Here is a 24,020-nt window from a genome sequence, read left to right on the forward strand (position 1 = left end):
AGGATGCACGTTATTATTTTTAATATGACATTGAAACGATCAAAAATAGGAAATAAATGTAAATATTGTTTTAATTGCACGTGTTTTAAACAAATCAATGAATAAACTAATATTAAGAACAACGTTTAAGAACTTTTATTTTCACCCTGGGATGTAGAGGAAGTGACGTAAAGTATCAGACTAGCACGAAAGAGTCCACAACCAAACGTTGTTCAAATAGCTCACTTCGAGCAAATACGTCTGTGATCACAACAAATGTCTAAAAAGGTATGAGTGCTACAAACAAAGTGTTTTACACATATGTTAGGGCCTGTCTATACCCGCTCACTTTTATTTTGATAGACAAAAACGTGTCCTGTAGTGTCAGTGTTCACATATCTACTGTTCTTCCTGTTTTCCGGTCGGAGCGGAGGTTTGTTTCTGGTTGCGAAAAAGTCACTAACACAAATCTATTTTAATACACGTTTTTAACTGCGGTGTACCTAAAACGTTGTAGTAGGACGTGCGACATATAGTTCTTACATAATGCAATTTATAATGTTAAAAGACCCATGCTTTTGACCGTTGTATCTCGCTTGCTAGGCTTTAGCTAGCATCGAAGCTAAACTCACTCAAAGCGCCACTGTTGCCTTAAATTAATTGGAAAAAAAAAACTTGTACTGCATAAATATGTGCCCTGCGTATTATGACTATAATACCTTCTTTATAGTTTGTTTCATTATGTAATAATCCAATAAATATGAATTAGATCGAAGACGTCCGCCGTGTTAACCAGCATATGACAGAAAATTGAAAACTGAATTACATCATAAGTGTTTCAGCTTAAATCTTCTTATTGTTATCGTTAAATAATATTTTCAGTTTTAGGCCAGATAGAAATTACCTGCGCAAAATCTCTTTAACTGTGGTCTTTGTTTGATATCGTCAGTACTAATAACGTTAGCTGTCTTGGAACTATACAATGTAAAATTATTTAGTTAAAGTGATAGTTCACCCAAAACTAAAAAATATCAATCACTTCCTCTTCCTCACCATTATGTTCAAATATGTATGACTTTCTGGTTTTCTTTAGAACATAAAAGGAGATGTTGTGCAGGCATCTTTGTTTTTACTCATACAATGAAAGTGAATGATAACTGAGGCTGTCATTTTGTCCCACAAATGAAAAAAAGTCATACAGCTTTGGAACAACATGCAGAGTAAATGATGACAGTTTGGTTGAACCTTTAATTTAACAAAACTGCCTGTGCTTTTTAAGAAATTGATGCTTGCGTCTGTTGTAGTTCTGAATAATATAATAATAGTCTATCTAACACTGTGAATTTTGTAGGGAAGCATGTCTGGCACAGGGGGTGGGAAGCGCCCCTCAGGAGGGGATAGTCCTCCTGGCGCACCTGAAAAAAAGATGAAGAAAGAGGAGAAGACTACCACCACTCTCATCGAGCCCATCCGCATTGGAGGAGTTTCTTCTACGGTATGTTTCATGTACCAAAACAAAATGCGTTGTAGCTGTTGGGTGCAGTCTTGCAATATTTTGTGTGTTTTTAACATATCACCCTCAATTAGGGGTGTAACGATACACTCATGTCACAATTTGATGCAATTCACGATACTGAACTCATGACATGATACTGTTGTGATACTTTAAGCCAAAATAAGAGTTTTTATTATTATTATTGCTTCTAAGACATATGGTAAAAAGTTGGTATTTAAACTTGACTAGGATTAGACTTGGTCTTGGTCCCAAATGCACAGGACAATGGTGACACCAGAATAAAAATATTCATGATTCTGAAGCTAAAAATACAGAATTATGTTAGACACGGAATAATAATAAAAATAATATTGGCCCCTATTTAAAATCAGACATTTGGCATTTTCAGCACCCGCAAATATTCCACCATTGCATTATTATACATTATATTCAACATTATATATATATATATATATATCTTCACTGAAACTTTCATTTTTTTCTCATGCAGTAGTAGTACACTCAGTGCAGGCCTTCATTTGATCTCTTACACAGACAAGCAGCGCACGCACAGATGTCCCTCAATCCCACTTAAATTATAAGAATAAACTATCTAAAAGTCGTCATACTACAAAAACTAAAAAAGTGATATGGTGATTTAAATGATGTTTGTGCTTTCACTTTGAGGAGTGTCGCTCCAGCACATAAACACCTCAGATGATCAATTTTATCAATCACAGTTCTAATCGCAAAGCATGTCAAATGACTATTCCCCAACTTTAAATTGTTTCTTAATTTATTCACCCTCGCGTCATGCACAAGTATGCGAGTACTTACTTTACTACAGCATGTGTGTTGATCAGTTTTATTATCAGTGTTGAAAACAGTTCTGCTGCATAATATTTTTAGCGAAACCGTGATACATTTTTTGTCAGGGTTCTTTGATGAATAGAAAGAACAGCATTTATTTGAAATAGAAATATTTGAATCTTTTGTAAAATTGTAAATGTCTTTACTGCCTCTTTTGATCAACGCATCCTTACTGAATAAAAGTCTGACCCAATACTTTTGATTGGTAGTGTTTTTTAAACATTCTGTATTAACCTTCAAAACCTTTGTAGATGAGATTGACTTATTGGGGATTGACCCCAAATATTTTTGTGCAGGAGGAGATGGACATGAAGGTCATTCAGTTCAAGAACAAGAAGCTCTGCGAACGCCTTGAACAGAGGCAGGCTTTGGAGGATGAGTTGAGGGAGAAGATTGAGAAACTGGAGAAGAGGCAGGCCACTGATGACACCACCCTGCTTATTGTCAACCGCTGTTGGACTCAGGTTCACCACTCTTCTTTTCTTCCAATGCTATGCAATGACAATAATAACAATACAAAACATGAAAGAATCAAAATATACATTCCATATATGACATCTGTTATAACAGATAATAGTAATATTGTGAGGACTTATTTGAACTCTGTTTTCACAGCTTGAGGAAAATATCCATGAATTGCTGCAGCATGTAGAGCCCAAGGATGCCCCAGCTCCTGTCCAGACCCCTGCCACCCCTCCTGTTCCGGCAGACGTCCCAGTTCCTGCTGTAGCTCCATCACCTGCTCCTGAACCTCCTGCTCCTTTGCCGGCCCCAATGGAAGGGGATGATGGCCTACCCCGGCCGCCACCTGAGGGGGTGGAAGAACCACCACAACAACCAGTGCAAGAAAAGGAACAGACACAGGAGCAAGAGAAGCAGCAGCAGCCGCCTGACTCTGAGGAGAAGCTGACTGATGTACCAGTGAAGGATGGAATTCCCGGTAAATATACTGAGTTAGACTCCGATGCCATTTGCACAACATTTAAAATAAAGCGTTTATTCATAGTTTATTATACTAGTGTTACTCGAGTGTTGGTCTTTTTTTGAAGGTCTCGTTCTTGACCACATTTGTACTTGGTCTTGTCTCAGAGGACTAAGAGGACTTGATTTTATCTCAACACACATCTGGGTTTCCTTACTGAATGAATCAGCTGCTTCGAACAAATCGTTTGAATATATGATTCCGTGACTCATTAAGTGATTTGCCGCCCCCTACTGGCAGTTTTAGTTTCATATTTAAAAGTAAAATTTTATTTTTCCATCATATTTCGTTATTTAAAGGTGCATTGCGCAAGTCTCTGAGTTTTTGCAGAACTATGCCCCCTTCTGGCGACACGCGAAACTGCAACCAGAGTTGTGCACGCGGTTATGTGGAGTTTGCGTTGGGGTTTGGGATGAACTAGAAGCCGGTCTCTTTGAATCCATCTTCTACTTTTGCAAAAGTCGCTTGAGTTGTCTTCGCTGATGCGGATAATGGCGGCGAATACACAAACCTGCCAGACATAGCCAGGTGAGCGTGAACGCGCATGACGTCACGCCCAGTCGATTCCGTCCCGAATCCCTCTTATTTATTTTACTGTACAGGATTATAGAGGCAATCGCAGTGATCATAGAAGGGCTCATTCAGCCCATCAGGCAATTGTTTAAGCATGTATGGGTTAGAAAAACGGGTATTTTTAACATGAAAAGTTGCTTAATGCACCTTTAAAATGTTATTTTTAAAACATCTCAGCATTATTTATGCAGTTGTAATTGTACCAATTCAGATGCAAACTTCTGTTTATTCTTACTGTATGTATTGAATAACTATAATACATTTGTCAAGCAGTAAATGTGGACCTTTAAGATGAAATTTAGGCGTGCTGGTCTGGTCTCACCCTGTCTTGATCTTGGTTTGGTCTCAACACATGCTGGTCTTGATTTGGTTTATGTGGTCTTGACTACAACACTAGTTTATACATTTATCCTATTAACCCTATAAAACTTCCAGCTTCGGCTGAAAGGAAGTAAAAAGGGCATGATTTGCAATGGATGCAGATGAAATGATAATACAAGCTTTTGCTTTCTGCACCATCTTTAAAGGTCAGCAAAACATTGGTCTCTTATGGCGGAGAAAAAAAGAGGAGAGCCCCTGTTGCAGCCTGGGCATTGAAAAAAATTCATGTAATATTGCAGTTGGTGTCCACCTGAGTTGATGTCATTTGCCACTGGTGCTTTTTCAATGATGCACGACTCGCATTGATCGTAATATCTGATCTGTCAGCTTATATGGCAGATGCAAATGCTCGTATCCAATTCACATCAGATTTATTTCCTCTTACGAATGAGGCCTAAAGCCAATCTGAGAATATCAGAATCCATGTGCTTTTTTCCTGCTTAAGGCCCGTTCACACCAAGAACGATGACTATATTAGCGTCCACACCAGCAGACAATGTCGTTCTGTTTATTCTAAGCTCTTGCTCGTCTGCCACTTTAAAAGCTCGAGCTTGTTACAGCAGGATGGATTCTGATTGGCTGTCAATGTTTTTATCGTTCATCAGCTGGATAAAATCGTCCTGAAAGTGATTCCAACGATATAGGTTCTCTGTGCCGTTATTGTTATAGCTGTGGTGTGAACTCTCCTATTCTTTAATATTGAGAACGATTTTTAGAACTGTATCTTTATTGTTATCTTCATAGTTATCTTCCTTGGTGTGCCCGGGCCTTTACACGTTTGTGGGTCATATCCGATCTGTGCCGTATGGGAGGAAAAAAGCGGAATTGGGTCACTTGAACCATGTAATGTAAATACGGCTATTGATTTACATTACAATTGGTCAGAATTTCATCTTATTTTATTTTTTTGGGCCATATAAATAACAGCAAATGCACCAAATTGCTGATTTTTGCTCAGTTTCGGCCTCTGAGTAAAATTTAGATTCTCTTCGAGTGTGAGCTCCATATTCTCATAACATAATACTTTATAAGCTATAAAAGCCTGATGTATCAAAATAAATACTCAAGATACTCAGACCATAAACGAAGCATAAAACAATAATGCATCTAGTGCCTATAGCAGCTTTTACCATTTACATTTATATTGTATTTGATCTGTTTTGTAGCCCCTCCACCTCCACCACCTCTCAGCGTGAGCGCAAAGGCTTTCCTGGCAACTCTGGATAATAGCAGCGAGGAGGAGCTGACACTGCAGCTACAGGACAGGATGCAGTTCAGCAAGGGTGCTGTGGCCTGCATGGTCTGCATCTTTGACCGCCTGCATAGCAGCATTGACGAGCTGTGTACTAGAGTGGAGTCAGCTGGTAAAATAAGAGTTCATTTGCTATGATTTTCAAAGCACAAAATGTTTATTCCAGAAAAAAGTTTTAGTTTGAACAAACACTAAACTATCGCTCTTGTACTTTACGTTCTAATCAGTTTGTGAAGATGACAGTCAGCGAGAGATAATTGCCACAAACCGCACACTTCTAGAGGAAAATATTCGACTGCAAGACCTTGCTTCCTCCCTGCAAGGGAAACACCACAAAATGTCATTAGAGGTATCTGATAGCCTAGTTTTGTCTGACCAAATTTTATTTACAGTATATTTACCAAGTTATACACTACCATGGAAAGGTTTGGGGTTTGTAAGATTTTAAAAAACAAACAAATTTAAACTATTATTCAGCTAGGAAACGTTACATTTATAATATTAATACAATAAAACTTTCAAATAAATGTTTTTTTTTTTTTTACTTTCTATTCATCAAAGAATCATGAAAGAAATTGTATTGGGTTTCCACAAAAATATTACACAATACAACACTGATAATTATAAGAAATGTTTCTTGAGCACCAAATCAGAATAGTAGAATGATTTCTGAAAGATCATTTGATACTAAGAATGGTTGCTGAAAATACAGTAATGTCTGCTGAAAATGAAAGTAATAATATTACTGTTCTTACTGTACTATTCAAATAAATGCAGCCTTAGTGAACATAAGTGACTTCTTTCAAAAACATTATTAAAATCTTACCAACCCCAAACCTTTGAGCAGTAGTGTGATATATGTGATATGTGTCTTGCACCCTTTGCACTGTCCTTAAGACCAGTCTTTGCTTCCACAGTATAATGAACTGGTTGACAAAGTTACGAGTTCTGAGACTAAAGTGTCTGAAATGGAAACGGCTGTGGAGGACCTGCAGTGGGACATCGAAAAACTCCGTAAGAGAGAGCAGAAGCTGAATAAACACCTAGCAGAAGCTCTGGAGCAGGTCAGCTTTCCCTTTATCCTATTTAATGCTGAGCAATTTTTGTTTAGCTTTCCTGAATTTGAAATAGAACATACATTTTCAGTTTTCATGCAATGTATTTCTTTGCCATTCTTGATCCTTCGTAGTAATCAATGTATTATGTGCTGTTTGCTCCTCTAGCAGTACTTCCTGTGAGTAAGGAAATTGTACTGCAGGCAATTAAACTAATCTTGTTTCATCGTTAACTGTAGACACAGTTTAGTATTACTAGCAATACAATTATATGTTATTTGTTCATTTCTTGAATATGTGTGTTTTGTTCCCCCCAAATTAGCTTAATTCCGGTTATCATGCCACTGGCAGTTCTGGTGGGTTACCAGGTGGTCAAATCACACTCAGTATACAGAAGGTAACAGTGTTATTATTTAATCAATTATATAATGTATATACATTTAGAATTTTAGCTTTTATCTTTTTATGTATTTTTTTTAGTTTTCCTTATTTCAAAGTTTTATTAACTTTGTGATTGTCATTTTTATTGTTTTATATTTCTATTTAACTTTTATTTTTATTTCAGTTTTAGAAAATTTAGTACTTTAACTTATTTATTTCAGTTAGTTGGCAAGGCAACATTTCTATTTTTCGTGTTTTTTATACATACATATATATATATATATATATATATATATATTAGGGCTGTACTGTCCTAGTCGATTAGTCGATTAGTTGGTCGATACGTTCTGGTTCGACCAAAATTCTGATTGGTCGATTTTCTGCCGCGTTTATTTCATCAGTATTGCCGCGCTGAGGCGCGCTCATTTCAACAGGTGGAAAGCACTAACTGCTAATGGGGGTGTTTTCAGAATACTCTTGTTTCACTGTAACAGTCTGTCTTCAAAACACCCCCCTTGTTTTCACCTTTTTTGGATTAGCCCAACCCAAGAGAGAGCGTCGAGCGTAGAAGGTTTGATGCTGAATATTATTTATTTAATTGTGAGAGCGTTTAATAGTCAGTCCTCTTCTAACATGTCAACAACAAAGAAATCGACAGTGTGGCAGCATTTTGTTAAAATTGATAACAGGAAAAAGGTCGAATGCAAAGTTTGCAAGCAACAGTTTTCCACAGCTTGACGACAAACATGACATATCATCTACTGTAAAAGTGGTAAGCTCACTTGTCTGCGTTAGCTTGCCCTGTCTGTTTTGAGTAAGCTATGAACATATCAGAATTTGCATATTTCAATGTTTTAGTGTGATAACCTAACTTTTTTATTTTTTATTTGGAGCCTAATGCGCAATTGCGCTGTGCTGTTGGTTGTGTTAGTTTTGAGCCTAGGATGCTTTATTTTTCAGTTATGCACTTTATTTCGTTTCTGCTCTTGATCTGGTTTGTTTAATAAATATTCTTTTTTTATTAAAGTGGACGTGCCTTTTGTGTTTATTAAGAGTAAAAGCTTTAATTTAATAGTCTATTCGTGTCTCAGCTGCGAAGCTAACGTTAAGCTCATCAGCCTCGCTCGGTGCGAGGACATGCACGGTGAAATGATAGTGTCTGACTAATAATAACTTATTATTATAACATATGACAAAAATAATTGTCTAAATTATGTTGCATATTCCTCAACAGTTCTTGTGATGATATCACTTGTTGACAACATAGTAGGCTACTATTTTCGGAAATCATAAGCTATGATAATGCGCAGGTGCACGTGATGCAGCGCTGTCAGAGCTGACAGACTCAAGTGTCAGACTCATTTCAGTGCAAAATAATTAGGTCAAAAACGATTTAATATACTGCAAATAGCCTACTAGTTGTTTGTTTATTTATAATTAATTTAGGCGGACAACAAGGCTACCAAGTACTGCGCACAGTGCACATCTAATTAATTTAACGTTTTTTTTCTAACGTCATTTTTAGTCGATTTTTAGTCGAAAATTTCAGGACTTCAGTCGACCAAGATTTTCTTTGGTTGAGTACAGCCCTAATATATATATATAAGATATTTTTTTTATTAATTAGAATGATGTAGACCTGATTGCAATCTGGGATTTGTACGTCAGTTTGTCTAACGAGTAATTCTCTTCTATCAGTTTGAATCTCTGAATGCTGAGTTAGAGCAAAACCAGGAACTTGCCAACAGCCGCATGGCAGAGCTTGAGAAACTTCAGCAAGAATTACAGGAAGCTGTTCGGGAGAGCGAGAAACTGAAGGTGGTAGAGTTCAATGAGAGTTCAATAAGAGTACAAAAAAAGGATTTAATTTTTAACTGACCTCTACATCCCTTTGTAGATGGATCTGAGGAATATACCAGAGGAAGTGTTGAAGGAGACGCCTGAGTACAAGTGCCTCCAATCACAGTTCTCTCTGCTGTACAATGAGTCTCTGAGTGTGAAGACCCAGCTGGATGAAGCCAGAGCTCTGCTGCTCACAGCCAAAAACGCTCACCTGCGGCAGATAGAGCACATGGAGGTGAGAGGGATGATTGGACAGAAATGATTGCTGGTAGTCATATCTCAGCGTGTTTTTTGTGATTGTTTGAATGTCATTCTCTCTGTTTGTAGAGTGACGAGTTGTCTCTTCAGAAGAAGTTACGCACTGAGGTCATCCAGCTTGAGGACACGCTGGCCCAGGTGCGCAAGGAGTATGAAATGCTACGGATAGAGTTTGAACAGAATCTTGCTGCCAATGAGCAAGCAGGTAATGTCACTGATACAAGTAATTTGATTTTATTATTTTCGGTTGCCATGCCCTGCGGGTGAGGCGGGATTCCTTAGTGGTGAATTTCCCAAGGCCCATTCGCTTTACAGTAACCATGACTGCGAGGAAGTCTGAGGGGGTGGTGTATCCTGTCATCACTTCTCTGATTGTTCAGTTTTGGCTGGTGTTCACTTTTTATCTAAGCATCATGAACCAAGACGTCTGTAATTGTATTAGAATGACTATCAGCATCACCATCTCTCTCTCTCTGTCTTTTTTTCTTTTCTTTTCTTTTAGGCCCAATAAACAGAGAAATGAGACACTTAATCAGCAGTCTGCAGAACCATAATCATCAGCTGAAAGGGGATGTGCAGAGATATAAAAGGAAACTACGTGAGACACAGATGGAAATAAACAAGGTATTTCTCATGCTGGTTTTCGTTGACAGTTTCCCCACGATCACAGAATTTTGAGTTGGAAACATTAAATTACAAATATTATTTTATACCACTAAATCACACACACAGACACATCTCGCTCTCTTTTTATTTTTATATATATATATATATATATATATATATATATATATATATACTCACCTAAAGGATTATTAGGAACACCTGTTCAATTTCTCATTAATGCAATTATCTAATCAACCAATCACATGGCAGTTGCTTCAATGCATTTAGGGGTGTGGTCCTGGTCAAGACAATCTCCTGAACTCCAAACTGAATGTCAGAATGGGAAAGAAAGGTGATTTAAGCAATTTTGAGCGTGGCATGGTTGTTGGTGCCAGACGGGCCAGTCTGAGTATTTCACAATCTGCTCAGTTACTAGGATTTTCACGCACAACCATTTCTAGGGTTTACAAAGAATGGTGTGAAAAGGGAAAAACATCCAGTATGCGGCAGTCCTGTGGGCGAAAATGCCTTGTTGATGCTAGAGGTCAGAGGAGAATGGGCCGACTGAGTCAAGCTGATAGAAGAGCAACTTTGACTGAAATAACCACTCGTTACAACCGAGGTATGCAGCAAAGCATTTGTGAAGCCACAACACGCACAACCTTGAGGCGGATGGGCTACAACAGCAGAAGACCCCACCGGGTACCACTCATCTCCACTACAAATAGGAAAAAGAGGCTACAATTTGCACGAGCTCACCAAAATTGGACAGTTGAAGACTGGAAAAATGTTGCCTGGTCTGATGAGTCTCGATTTCTGTTGAGACATTCAGATGGTAGAGTCAGAATTTGGCGTAAACAGAATGAGAACATGGATCCATCATGCCTTGTTACCACTGTGCAGGCTGGTGGTGGTGGTGTAATGGTGTGGGGGATGTTTTCTTGGCACACTTTAGGCCCCTTAGTGCCAATTGGGCATCGTTTAAATGCCACGGCCTACCTGAGCATTGTTTCTGACCATGTCCATCCCTTTATGACCACCATGTACCCATCCTCTGATGGCTACTTCCAGCAGGATAATGCACCATGTCACAAAGCTCGAATCATTTCAAATTGGTTTCTTGAACATGACAATGAGTTCACTGTACTAAAATGGCCCCCACAGTCACCAGATCTCAATGCCAATAGAGCATCTTTGGGATGTGGTGGAACGGGAGCTTCGTGCCCTGGATGTGCATCCCACAAATCTCCATCAACTGCAAGATGCTATCCTATCAATATGGGCCAACATTTCTAAAGAATGCTTTCAGCACCTTGTTGAATCAATGCCACGTAGAATTAAGGCAGTTCTGAAGGCGAAAAGGGGTCAAACACAGTATTAGTATGGTGTTCCTAATAATCCTTTAGGTGAGTGTGTGTGTATGTATATGTGTGTGTATATGTATATATATATATATATATATATATATATATATATATATATATCACACACACACAGACACACAGTAGAACAATAGACAAAGGGCCCGTCCACACGGAGACGCGTTTCGCTGTATACGTATACATTTTTTATCGTATTGGCATTTCGTCCACACGGATCCGGCGTTTTGGGAGACTGAAACCGCTATTTTTTTAAACCGGGTCCCAAAGTGGATAAATCTGAAAACGACACCCTTGCGGTTTCGTGTGTACAGCCAATCCGTATATTTTGTGAAACGATGATGTCATCACATCACGTGTCATCTGTGTCACGAGTAACAGCAACAACAATAAAGGCGGACTTATATGATTGTATTCGTGCTGCAGAAGCTACTAAGCCTACTAGCTTTATTACAGCAAAATCTATTGCTTCTCTGCAACTGTGGTGAGCAAAAAGCGATAATCTTTGTCTTCTTCTTCTTGGTTCGAATACAGCGCGCAAGGTTATGCGCATGCTCAAAGTCTTCTTCTCCGTGTATAGTATATCTCTGTGGCAGAATTACAGCGCCCCATACTGGTCTGGCATATATACTACACCGTTTTCAGTCGGTTTCAGTGGTTTCGTGTGTACGCAGATATTTCTTGAGACGACGCCGTGTTTACAGAATTTTTTTTTAGAACGAGGAAAAAAAAATATCGGATCGGGAACGCACCGGCTTCGTGTGGACGTGGCCAAAGAGAAAGTCACTCTTTACAACTTTTTTTGTAACAAATTGTAAGCATTACTCTGTATTTATTTTACAATGAAGACTTTTCAGTGTTATTTATACATTTGATTGCTTTAATTTCTGTAGTATTTCTTACCCAAATACTACCGTCAGACTCGCATGAAAAACTTTAAGCCGTGTTTAATTTTTCCTCTTTTTTCGATTGTACTTATTTGTGCTATCATTTTGTAAATTTAGTGCATTGTTTCAAATAAAGTCTCCCTGTGCTTTATGTAAGCTCCTGCAACAAAATTACCCAAATTATCAAATTACCATATTTATCAAAGCATAAGAATGTAAGAATATTGCATAGTTGTGAAGTCAATTGTTTTATTTGTCATATCACAAAGAAACTAACACGTGTAAAAACAAAATGAGAACCAACAAATGTGTGTGTATATATTTATTATTATTATTATTATTTAATATTTTTGTATAATAAATTAACATTCTTCATTTGTAATTCACTTTAAAAAGTATTTTCTAAATGTAAAAGAAAAAGGCATGCATGATTCCCCCCCTGCCCCCCTCAGAAAAAAATATATTTTACTAGCTAATATACCATTCAGTGCACTTATGTTATTATATATGTGAGCTGCTACTTTCCTCAAAGTTATTTAATTTTCACTAAATATTGTTCTCTGTAAAATGTCACTCCTGTTGTTTTTCAGTTGAAGTGCCAGAGTGGAGATACAGGTGCACTGATGTTGGAAGAAAGCGTGGGTGATGGAGGACTAGAGGTAAAAAAAGAGGAAGATGAGGACCAGGAGGAGGAGGAAGAGAGGAGGAGAGAGCTGGAAAGGCAACGGGCGCGGGAGAGAGAGAGGGAGGCGGAGAGAGAGAGGGAGCGAGAAAGAGAACGGGAGAGACAGCGCAGTGATGAGCTGAAAAGGAAGGACTCTGATGCGCTGAAGATGCTGAGAGGAGAGCTCAAGTACATCTTTCAGCCTTAATTATGATTCTCAATACTGCTTGATTTAATATTATCTGCTATTTTATCAATCTTGCTGGATATAAATGGACAATCAGAATTAATATACAGTGGCTCAAAGAAGTATTTGTTCTTACCTAAAAATTCATTGCATTACATAACAAAATATCAATGCAAGTCACACACGCATGTTCTTTTTTTTAATAAATAATTAATAATAAAACATAATATTTAAAATGAAGACAAAAAGCATTCTCTTTGTGTTTGCTTTATTTTTGGCAACTATAATATCGTCTTTTAAATGCAATTATATAGCATTTAATGAACTTCAGATCTGTCACCTTACCCCATATCAATTGCGTCACACCAACAGAAAAGCTCAGGAGTCTCAGAAGGAAATGAAACTACTGCTAGATATGTACAAATCAGCCCCAAAGGAGCAGCGAGACAAAGTGCAACTCATGGCCGCAGAAAAGAAGTCCAAAGCAGAGGTACGTGAGCCCACCAAGCCTTGCTGTCTTTCTGTGAGGCAAAACCATTAACATGCAATTCGCTTGGGGTGGTCCTTCTCTTAATTCTAATATCAACATTGTCTGGTAGGTGGAAGAGTTGAGGCAGCGAGTGCGGGAACTCGAGGAGAGGGAAAGGAAAGAAAGCAAGAAACTGGCAGATGAAGATGCCCTCCGCAAGATCCGTGTGGCCGAGGAGACCATCGAACACTTGCAGAAAAAACTGGCTGCTACTAAACAGGTGGTGTGTCTAGTTGGTAAACCTAGTTATTGTAAACAATTGTGTTAGAATTTTTCTAGTTCAACAACCTCTGTAGCTTTGAAGCCAGTGCACTGACAGTGCCCGTGTGGACCTTTCAGGAGGAAGAGGCTCTGCTGAGTGAGATGGATGTGACGGGTCAAGCGTTTGAAGACATGCAGGAGCAGAACAGCAGGCTCATGCAGCAGCTCCGAGAGAAAGATGATGCCAACTTTAAACTGATGAGTGAGAGAATCAAATCCAACCAGATTTACAAGCTTCTGCGGGAGGAAAAAGAGGAGCTGGCGGACCAAGTGCTCACTTTCAAAACTCAGGTGTGCAAGAAAAAAAAGCATTTCCTCGTACAATCACCATGTGTCCAGGCAAGAATTTACGGATGAACAAAAACAAACACGTTCTCATAATCTACTAGTTGGTGGGTTTTATGAAAAACTAGTCTACTGTGGCTGTGTCCAAAAGCTTAGAAAGCCAACTGTTTTTGGACCGGCCTCTGAAGCAGTATAATGGTCTAATGATTTACAAAAACAATTTTTGCCGTTCCTTTGAATAGCTGTAGGGAGCACAACAGATGTGTCAACTTTTTTTAAATTTGCTATATTTTTTTTAGCTTAAAGTTCCTCTTTGTTCAAAAATACACAAATCTGTCCTTTAAAAATATCCTTAAAGTTTTCAAAATGGAGACCAAAGTACTGCAACTACAAAATAAAGCATAAATCTAGTTGGTCTATAGTCAACTAGTCGGCCCATCCCTGCTAGAATGAAAGCTAAAATTGATGGGCCTTTCCATTTTTGAGGGAGTAAACCTGCATGTAATATGTTTAATAACTTCTGTTTTTGCAATAATGATTTAGTTGCATCATCTGCTCTTTTTACTGCCCTTCCCAGGTGGACGCTCAGCTGCTGGTAGTCCAGAAACTAGAAGAGAAGGAGGGTGTCCTGCAGAGCACACTGGCCACTCTGGAGAAAGAGCTGGCGCTGCGCACTCAAGCACTGGAGCTCAACAAGCGCAAGGTAAAACCGGAAAGATCACAGACGCCCACCTCTGTTCTGATGTCCATGACAACCATGACTCAGCTTAGCCAACCATTAGCATGTATTTCCAGATGTGTGTTTAATGCTGCTTTTTCTGCACAATGGCTCAGGCGGTGGAGGCGGCCCAGTTGGCCGAGGACCTTAAAGTGCAGCTGGAACACACTCAGACCAAGTTGAGGGAAATCCAAGCCTCGGTTCTAGACAACCGCACTGCCCGTGAAAGGGAGAGTGCCAACCTCAAGAGAGCACAGGTACATGGGCACGTGTGTTGTAGATATGTTTGGGATACAAATGAGTGGGAACACTGTGTGTAACTCTTCTACTATGCTGTTTTTTGGGGGGGTTTTCAGGAGGACTTGTCCAGGCTGCGGCGTAAGCTGGAGAAACAGAAGAAAGTTGAGGTGTACACGGATGCTGATGAGATTCTACAAGAAGAAATTAATCAGTATAAGGTGAGGATTGGCTTTTCAAAGATTATTTTTATGTAGACAACCAGTCAAACATAAACTAGTGCCCTCAGTTGTCAGTTAGATTCTCTTGTATTCAGCAAGGATGCATTAAATTGATCAAAAGTGACAGTAAAGAGATTTTTTATATTGCAGAAGATTTCTACAGAAACATTCTGTTCATCATAGAATTATCAGCAATATTCAGCAACACAACTGTTTTCCACGTTGATAAAAATGTTTCTTGAGTGCCAAATCAGCATATTGGAATGATTTCTGAAGGATCATGTGACACTAAAATTATGTAATGGCTGGTGTAAAATCACAGGAATCTTTTTTTTTTTTTTTTTTGAATTAAAATGGAAAACAGTTATTCAAAATTGTGATATTTCACAATATTACTGTTTGTACTATTATTTTGACCAAATAAATGCATCCTTGGGAGCATGAGACTTTCCAAAACAAAGAAAAATCTTACCAATCCCAAACTTTGAACAGTAGTGTATATAATATTTATTAATTGAAATATATAAATTAAAAGATTAAAAATATATCTGTATATATATATATATATATATATATATAATATTATTATTATTATTATGTTTATTTTAATTCTATGTTGTATATTGTTTTGTTTTTTGTATAGAATAATAGTGAAGTCATTAAAATACTGAAAATAGAAATGGAAGAATGAGAAATTTGTTGTTACCAAAAAGCTATCATATAATTTTAGCTTCTTCAAAGCAGGCCTGCGTTGCATAGATTACACACTGTGGCCATTCTTTCAACCATTCTTTTAACCATTCTTTCATCTTGAGGAACTGGGATGGTGTTTTTTTTAAAGGAGTTCCCCTGTGTGCTGGCCACTTGTTTTCCTGTACTATTTAGTCCAACTCATACTTTAAAATAAAACAACTCCATAACTTCATAAGTTTTATGGAGAATTTGTGTCTATGAAATCATTTTCAAACATTTGAAATTTTGACTGTAGCTTTATAAGTGTATTATTTGTGCCTGACCTGACTGTTGTCTCCATTCTAGGCTAAATTGCGTTGTCCCTGTTGTAATACACGGGATAAGGAGACTGTCCTCACCAAGTGTTTCCACGTCTTCTGCTATGAATGCTTGAAGACTCGCTATGACACTCGCCAGAGGAAGTGCCCCAAATGCAATGCTGCATTCGGAGCAAATGACTTCCACCGCATCTACATCACCTAATTTAGAGTGGACTTCTTGATGGACTGAAAACAATAGATGAGAAAAGAAGGGATGAAAGTGGTCTTGAAGCACAGGATTACCATGCTGTGGTATTTTAAAATGCTCTAAAGGGCCACTTTTGCCCATCTGTGATAGGTGGTGCGAATGACCAAACAGACAGTGACAGAATGGAAACAGTTGTGAAGTAGTCATGGTCTATAGCACACACGCAGTGCTCCTTCATTGCAGAGGAATCCATTGAGTTTTTTTTTTTTTTTTCTGTTTTATACTTGCATTTTTGAATCTTCATGAAAAAAAAAAAAAGACTGTATCTGCTCAAATTTCTAAATATCATAAACGTCATAATCCCACAGAATATGACAGACTTTTAAAGTTCACAGAAACTGTTTTGTTTTGACAATTATGGCCTTATCCGTTTGAGTCATACAGTAACTCTATCCAGTTATGTAGTTAGTCAGTCAGTCAGTCAGTTTCTATGGTGACACTCAATGTTATTGAACCCCTTAAAGTTAGTAATGAACAGATGTGATGGGTACTGGGTGGACAGAGGAGAGCTGCAGAATTAGAAACGTAAGATTGTGGTGCAGTGACTTTAAAAACACAAAGCAGAGAGACCAAGAAATATTCATGCAAAAGAAAATTTGTCTCAACTGATTCAGCTTTAGACAGGTACCATTAATACCCAAACACTCATCAGATAACACATCACCAACATGTCAATAACTATTGCACAATTTCCTTTAAAAATAAAAACTGGATACAAGTATTTGTGAACTCAGCTCTTTGCTTTGATGTCAACCTATACACATCTTATAGAGTCATTACAATGTGTTTAAGCATTGTTTTCCCTAGGCAGTTAAAGCTATTAAGTTTTGATTTTGCAATGATGATTTATTGGGTAGATAAAGCTGAGTTTTCATTTTAACAGTGATGTGAAAAAGATGAAATGGGACTTTCCATGGACATACCCTGAAATATTACAGTCCATATGCTTTCTGCCAATACAATCCTATTTCCGTAATGCATGTTGATTTAGTAACTTCAGATGATTTAGATATGCATAGTTGCATATGATTAGGCATCAGAAGAGGATCACAGGAGAGAGAAAAAACCTACCCTTTGTGTACCCTTTTTTTTACTGCAAATTCTTGCCCAGAATATGTATGTAAATATTTTCCATTATATTGCGCAATTGACCTTATGTTATTCCCCACACCCATGGTCTTGCTGTTCTGATCGTATTAATAATAACTGTCTTGCTGCTTTTCCTCTCAGTCTGCGTTGTGTGAGTCTGCCTGCCAAACACCGAACTGTTGTTTGCTCTCTTGGACCAGAGACAGTGAATTACGTAGTTGGGTGGGGTGACTTTAATGTGCTCATTTTGCCCAAACATACTTTGCACGGGGAGACTGGGGTCTCTCGTTTGTGCTTTTACAGAAAGTACTTATTTTTCACATATTGTCTTCGTTTAAACTCTTATTCCTTGAAGTTGTTTTTCTTGGTATAGGTCTGACATCAAATATTTACGTCAGTAAGATCACCAATATTATAATGGCGGATATTTCCTAGTAATAGAGAGTTGTACTCTTTCACGTAAATGTTGCCTCTCTTGAAAGTAAAAACGAAACTTCACAGAGAACATGCTGTGTTGTGCGTCTCTACCATCATTGACTGTTTCATAATCGTCGTGCTGAATACAGAGATTCAGTGGCCCGTGTTTCAAAACCTAGCAACTACCCAGCAAACAAAAACTGTTTTAAGAACGTTTTACGAATCTTAATCTTAAGTCATGAAAACGTTATTTCTTAATGTTCTCTGAACGTTCAAATCTTCCAGTTAAAAATAATAATAATAATAAAAGAAAAAATATTGGTTGTGCTAAGGTTCAATTGAATCATTTTGCAAACATTGTGAGAATGTTACTTTTGAATGTTCTCTGAACGTTCTGAAACAATTAAGTGACATTTAAAAATGTTAGAACGTCCAACTAAAATGTCTCAGGGGGGGAAAAAACGTTACATGAACGATCTTTATGCTAACGTTTTGAGAACGGTCTATTACGTTACTGTAATAATGTTTGTTTGTTTTGTTGAAATTCTTCTTACATCCGATGCGATGGCATCAGCAGTAGGCTAAAGTTAACATTTTATTCATTCTGATTAATTCAGTAACAACTGCGCATTTTGATTCAAAGAGAACCGATTTATTTTGCAGGGAAAGGACTCGGCGTCATTCGTTTTGGGAATCTGATGCACTGTATGCTTTTGATTCACTAAAATAACAGACTTGGTGTCTTTCCATGCTAAAAAATGCCAGGAACCGGCTCTAGGTCGCAACTCGAGCTGAATATTTCGCGTGCTCTGTAAACACTATGAATTAACAACAAACCGATAGTCACGAACAAATCAAATATTTTCTCAATAATTGTTCTCTAATAAATTCTTAATAAAAGTTGTCGAATCTCAGCCGTGATTTGAATTCACACGGATGTCCTAAACGCGGTCTACATAGGCAGCACACGGGCTTCTGGAGTGGAGACACAGCCACGAATCTCAGTACAGTACATAGGAAATGACTCATAGAGGAGTTGAACCCAACGCGTGGGTGTGGGCGCTATTAAAACAAGACTGAAAGTTTGGGGTGGTTCATTCACACGCGCGCTCTTGCTATGCTATAATCCCGTTTGTGGCTTTTAATCTTTTGAAGAAATCTTTTTGATTTCAATATAAATAAAGACCAATGGATTCCGGTGCGCTGCGTTGCATCTATTGGATTACTCTATTGGTCGCCACGCTTATTAATGGAATAAACGCGGATAAAAGTAAGAATATTCACATTTACTTGCTTAATATCTTCATGTTATAACATATAGGCTAGCCTAGCATATGTATGACGTATCTTATGGATTTTCCGTGGCCGAAGAGAGTTCCAAACTTTTGTCTCATTTGTCCTCTTGCTATGAACATGGGAAGACGTGGAGTCAGTGGAGTTAATGACGATGAACTGCCTCATTCGTAATAGCTTCCTTTACCAGTTGCAGTTCCCACCGGTTCCGCATTCCAATGCTCTTATTTCACTCCCACCCACTCCATGGGTTGTATTGTGCCCAGCTGAGAACAGTGCAACACAAGAGGCTTCAGCTTTCCATGAGGAACATGAGGCTTGTAGTGTCTTTGTAACTTTGGCATGAGTATGTTACTGCTGGAACAGTTTTAATTGTAAAAACGCTTGCAGGAAAAAAAAAAAAAAGTGCATTGTCTGCTATGGGAAAGTATTAGGCAATGCATTGGAAAGCGCCCACATGCCCTTGTTATATTCAGTGGCTTTAGTTAAGCAGTAATTGAATGCAGTCAGTAAACTGTTTCATGTCATGTCACAGTTATACATTATAAGGAGAAAATTGGATTTAAAGTCTTATGGATTTAATCATGCACATCAAAACATGCTTAAATCATCAGAGAACTACTGTAGTAGTTCTCTACAGGGGGGCTGAGGCCCAATAGGGGGCCTCAGTAAACTTTTAAGGTGCCCTCAAGCTATCATCATAATAATTTTTTTAACAAATAAAACATGAATTATATGAATACATTCAGGAATTTACACATTGCTCAGCTCACCACCAGCTATACAAACTTAAACATTTGTCAGTTTTGTTTTCTATTTCATCCCCACAAATAATTTATGTTTTATTTAAAATGGGATTGGCTGGAGCAGTGTGTAGTGAGTGAGTATAGCCTATACTTTATATACAGATATGTCATCTTCAAGAATCTACCATTTCAGCAGAAGAACAAGAGGAAGAACCTTAGCCTGGGGGCCTTCAAATATTAACTTTGACAATGGGGGTCCTTGGATTACAAAGGCTAAGAGCTAAAGGCATCTGAAATTCAAGTTTATTTTTTACAGATCATTAAGCTTGCTATGCTAAAACATGCAAGGCTTTGAACATATTATTCTCAATCTCCACAGTATATCTTCATTTGAGCAGCCCACATTCTCAACCTCAACCATCAGATAAGAATGCACTGAAGTGTAATTCACTATACCCTCTACAGTTTTTTTTATTTTTATTATATGCAAATGTATGTGCTTGAATGTATGACGTGCATGCAGTGAAACACTTGATGAGTCATGCATCCTTAAAAGTCTTGAGTCAATGTCAGATAATAAATCAATGTGAGCAGTGCACATTGTTCTGTTATGTCCCACGACACCTCAAGAAAAGATGTGACATTCAGTAGGCTATGCAGTTTCACTCATTTTAATTTGGTTGCTAATGCCAATCATTTACATTTGATGGCATGTAATCAATGGATACACTTCAAATGGATTAGACATCAAGACGTCCGCTAAGAAAGGTCTTCATCAGTCACGTCACATACTAGTACTGCAGCAGGTGATATTAGCTTGCAGATGTTTATCATCTATTCTAGACCGCAGCTGTGAGTTTTTCGTCAAAGGCTTTCTGTGGTACCTGCCTTGCCGCATTTTCCCTTATGTAGGCTACCTCCCCTGATTGCAAGCATGTGCGCAAGACAAACTTCAACTCTCACTGACGACCCACCGACCCATTAATTCTCTTAAAGTCACTTTTCCATGTCCTCAGTTCTCGCAGTGGGACACTTTGCATGCACTCAGGGCCACATCATTGTCTGGCCGCCAGCTTAGACTTGCTTACGCACACAGAGCATGAGTAATATCGTTTCCCCGCGAGTGCACCACCACATCACTTCAACGGAATTTCCCATCTCATTTCATATGAAAAAGGCAGTGCGAAGAAAGCTCTTGGATCTTTTCCAGTCGTAAAACATCATATTTTAACCATGTGCAAAACCCCGAACACACCCCAAGTTATCAGGAAACCTGTTGTTTTTGTCCGTTTCATTGTAATGTGTTACCGCTACCTGACACCTTTTTGTGTGCGGTTCTTTGTTCAGTTTTGTTAGGTTCAGCCCCCTGTGACAAATCTGAATTCTGGAATAGAGATGTCGCAGTGTGTGTACCTTGTTCTGAATGCAAACAGTACCCGAAAACTCCATCATGTGACACATGTGAGTATAATGTAGCCTGTCAAATTTAAAATGGTTCTGAGAGTAGCGATATTTATCGCGTTATAGGCCTATCACGTGCGATAGGCAAATGGCATATTGACAAATGAGACGTGAACGACTCATAATTCAAATTTGGTTGCATTATGATTTCCCTAATTCCTAATATGATCAAGATTGCATATGAAACGGAATTTGGCTATTTAATAAAAATCTGCTCAAGTGATTCAAGCTTGTTCAAGTTGGTAATATGGTCTGATCTCCCCATTTGGCTATTTAAAATAACTCCACTCAAATGAATGAGATAACTTGAATAAAGAGGAATTCGTTTTGCTGAACAAGACTCAAAGATCCAAATCAGTAAAATAGTCCATCCTTCCCATCACGAATAAGTTTGAACACTCATGAGAATGAATATGTAAGTAGGCCTACATGGTTTTGCAATAGGTCAAAGCTAACATACAGAGAAGGAGTGGCCAGATTCTTTCTGTATGATCTGAAGAGCTGGAGGACTTCCAGTAACATTGTTCTGTGTTTTTAAGGCCCACCCATAGAGCCTTCAGATTCCTGGAGGGTGGCAGCAATTACCAGTTTGTCTGTCCTGGCAGCCGTAATTGTTTTCGGAGCCTTGATCATAGGAGTTCTAGTACATCAATGCAGGTCAAGGAGGACCTTACGTGGTGAGATGTTAACATTATGTCCTCTTTTTAACAACAAAAACACTCTCAGAACTTACCCAACTTTTTCTGTCCACAATTCAGAGCCGATTGAAGAGACAACAGGACCCCTCTATCCAGTATAGGTTCTTCAAGAGGTAAGAGTGGAAAAATGCAACACATTTTAGTATGTTTTGAAATGCATTAAGGAAATTAATTTTCTAAATGTTTGCATCTCAAGGAACTCAAGCTGACAGCATATGAAAATGGACTGTTACTCCAGTGAATTAATGCTCCAGTTGGTGGAACACTGGCTGGTACCTCAACCACAGAGTGTTCAGAGTAGCATCTGATTCGTCTAATTTATTACATTAGTAAGCTATGTCATGTATAGTGAATGGTTATGCACAAAAGCTGCACTGAGACATTGTCGTTCACTGTGCAGAATGGGTTTGCAAACCTTAGGTGCTAAGTGACATCCTATGGACAGCATGATAGCATATTTTATATTCCATTGTTGGAACCCTTAAAATGCTACACTGTGTTTGCAGAATTTTGTTTGAGGCCATTAATGTTGCACTTATGGTGCATTGTAGATGCATTCCCACTTGAATATCCATTGTTAGTTAGATTTGTGAATGTGATAAACACAAATAACCCTAACCTGTTTAATATAGTAGAATTAGTCAAAGATGATCCTTTTTACACAATTATGCCTCCTAAACAGATTTAGTATGGCACATAGCCATTTGAATGTATTTGTAGTAATCGTTTGTACAGTTTATCTATTTTTATAGTGTTGGAATACTACGCACTGTATAGATGTAGCCCTTATAACAATGTTGACACCGACTGGCTCAGCACAGCAGCCTGTCAATGGCATTGATGAACATTCTGGAGATGTGGGGACACTGAAGACCATCAAAGACACAGCAGCCGATTACCCGAAAGAGAAGAGTCGCCAGCTGACATTAACAAATTTTCTAAGAGTCGCAGGTGTCAGATTAAATTTTCCTGCCTTTATGCGCATAAGAGATTAGATAGTGTAGAGAGATATTTACATACTTGTATATCAATACATTTAATATCTAGTGTCTAATCAATTTATCTTAGTAAAACATTACTAAAGGATAAAGTCACCAATTTGAGATGAATAGCGAGCAATGGGCATTAAGAAATGTATATGTTAATATACAGCGGATGCTAAGGAGAACGTTTCTTGTTTGAATGACTTCAAGCGCATTTAGCAAGAGTAAAGGGGTGAATCTCACCAAACCTGATAAGAACATGAATATTTTGCTTAAAGAAATGATCTGTTTTCTTTGCATTGTTACATTGTTTCCAGGAAAACTAAGCACATTTTACACCCCAATTCCCAAGAAGACTACGTACCTCATTGCGAATCACTGCCATGTTTGTCAGAGATTTAGAACATCAAGGCCTGGTTTCACAGACAGGGTTTAGATAAAGCCAGGATTAGGCCTAAGTTTAATTAGGACCTGAGTAGCTTTTATAAACATGCCTTGGAAGAAAAACAAAAAAAACATTACTGATGTGCATCTTGAGACAAAACAATAGCACTGACATAGCTTAAGATATGTCAGTGCAAGTTGCTTTCAGTTAAAACAGCTCAAACATGCATTTTAGTCTGGGACTAATCTTAAGTCTTGTCTGTGAAACCGGGGGCAAGAAACTAGTCCAGAATCTTGCTAAACATAAACCTGTGAAGCATGCACGGCGCTGACACAGTCTTGAGTAAAGTTGGTTGTGTATATGCCTTTACTCATTCACGATTACTCCAACAAGACTGCAGAGGAAACTATGCATTGTAATGCAATAAAGATAACTAATGTATTTTATGAATGTGTTGACAATTTATTTTTCCTAAATGTGTTCTTGAAAGCATCTAATTTCAGTATTCACACTTTAAGAGAAAATATGAAAGCAAAGCGAACTCATTTCTCATTTGCATATTCTAAATTAATCATGTCATGCTCTGCAACTGCAACGGATTCAAGTGTTTAAATAAAGATAAGGGAAGGCAGAAAAAGAAGCCAAA

General features: G+C 38.1%; 1 protein-coding gene and 1 long non-coding RNA gene across 5 annotated transcripts; both read left to right on the forward strand.

Moving 5' to 3' along the window:
• Positions 1-153: 153 nt before the first annotated feature.
• Positions 154-17,531, forward strand: rnf40 (ring finger protein 40). 4 transcript variants are annotated; one of them, XM_084434395.1, is made up of 20 exons: positions 154-267; positions 1,331-1,474; positions 2,641-2,808; positions 2,960-3,284; positions 5,447-5,644; positions 5,760-5,881; positions 6,450-6,596; positions 6,910-6,984; positions 8,667-8,786; positions 8,866-9,045; positions 9,138-9,273; positions 9,571-9,692; positions 12,531-12,793; positions 13,164-13,281; positions 13,391-13,543; positions 13,660-13,872; positions 14,444-14,569; positions 14,701-14,841; positions 14,941-15,042; positions 16,081-17,531. In XM_084434395.1, the coding sequence occupies exons 1-20, from the start codon at positions 256-258 to the stop codon at positions 16,255-16,257; spliced, it is 3,042 nt and encodes a 1,013-aa protein (XP_084290521.1). In that variant the 5' UTR covers positions 154-255; the 3' UTR covers positions 16,258-17,531. The 4 variants fall into 4 exon arrangements, with proteins under 4 accessions (XP_084290521.1, XP_084290522.1, XP_084290523.1 ...); XM_084434396.1 differs by having other exon boundaries at positions 13,391-13,540; XM_084434397.1 differs by lacking the exon at positions 154-267 and adding an exon at positions 375-412.
• A 1,288-nt stretch (positions 17,532-18,819) lies between these two features.
• LOC311306247 lies at positions 18,820-24,017 on the forward strand. The gene is made up of 5 exons (XR_014630157.1): positions 18,820-19,078; positions 21,195-21,308; positions 21,848-21,985; positions 22,067-22,119; positions 22,203-24,017. It is a non-coding gene; the product is annotated as an uncharacterized lncRNA (long non-coding RNA).
• Positions 24,018-24,020: the final 3 nt, after the last annotated feature.

Source organism: Rutilus rutilus, assembly GCF_951802725.1.
Source record: "Rutilus rutilus genome assembly, chromosome: 16".
NCBI lineage: Eukaryota > Metazoa > Chordata > Actinopteri > Cypriniformes > Leuciscidae > Rutilus > Rutilus rutilus.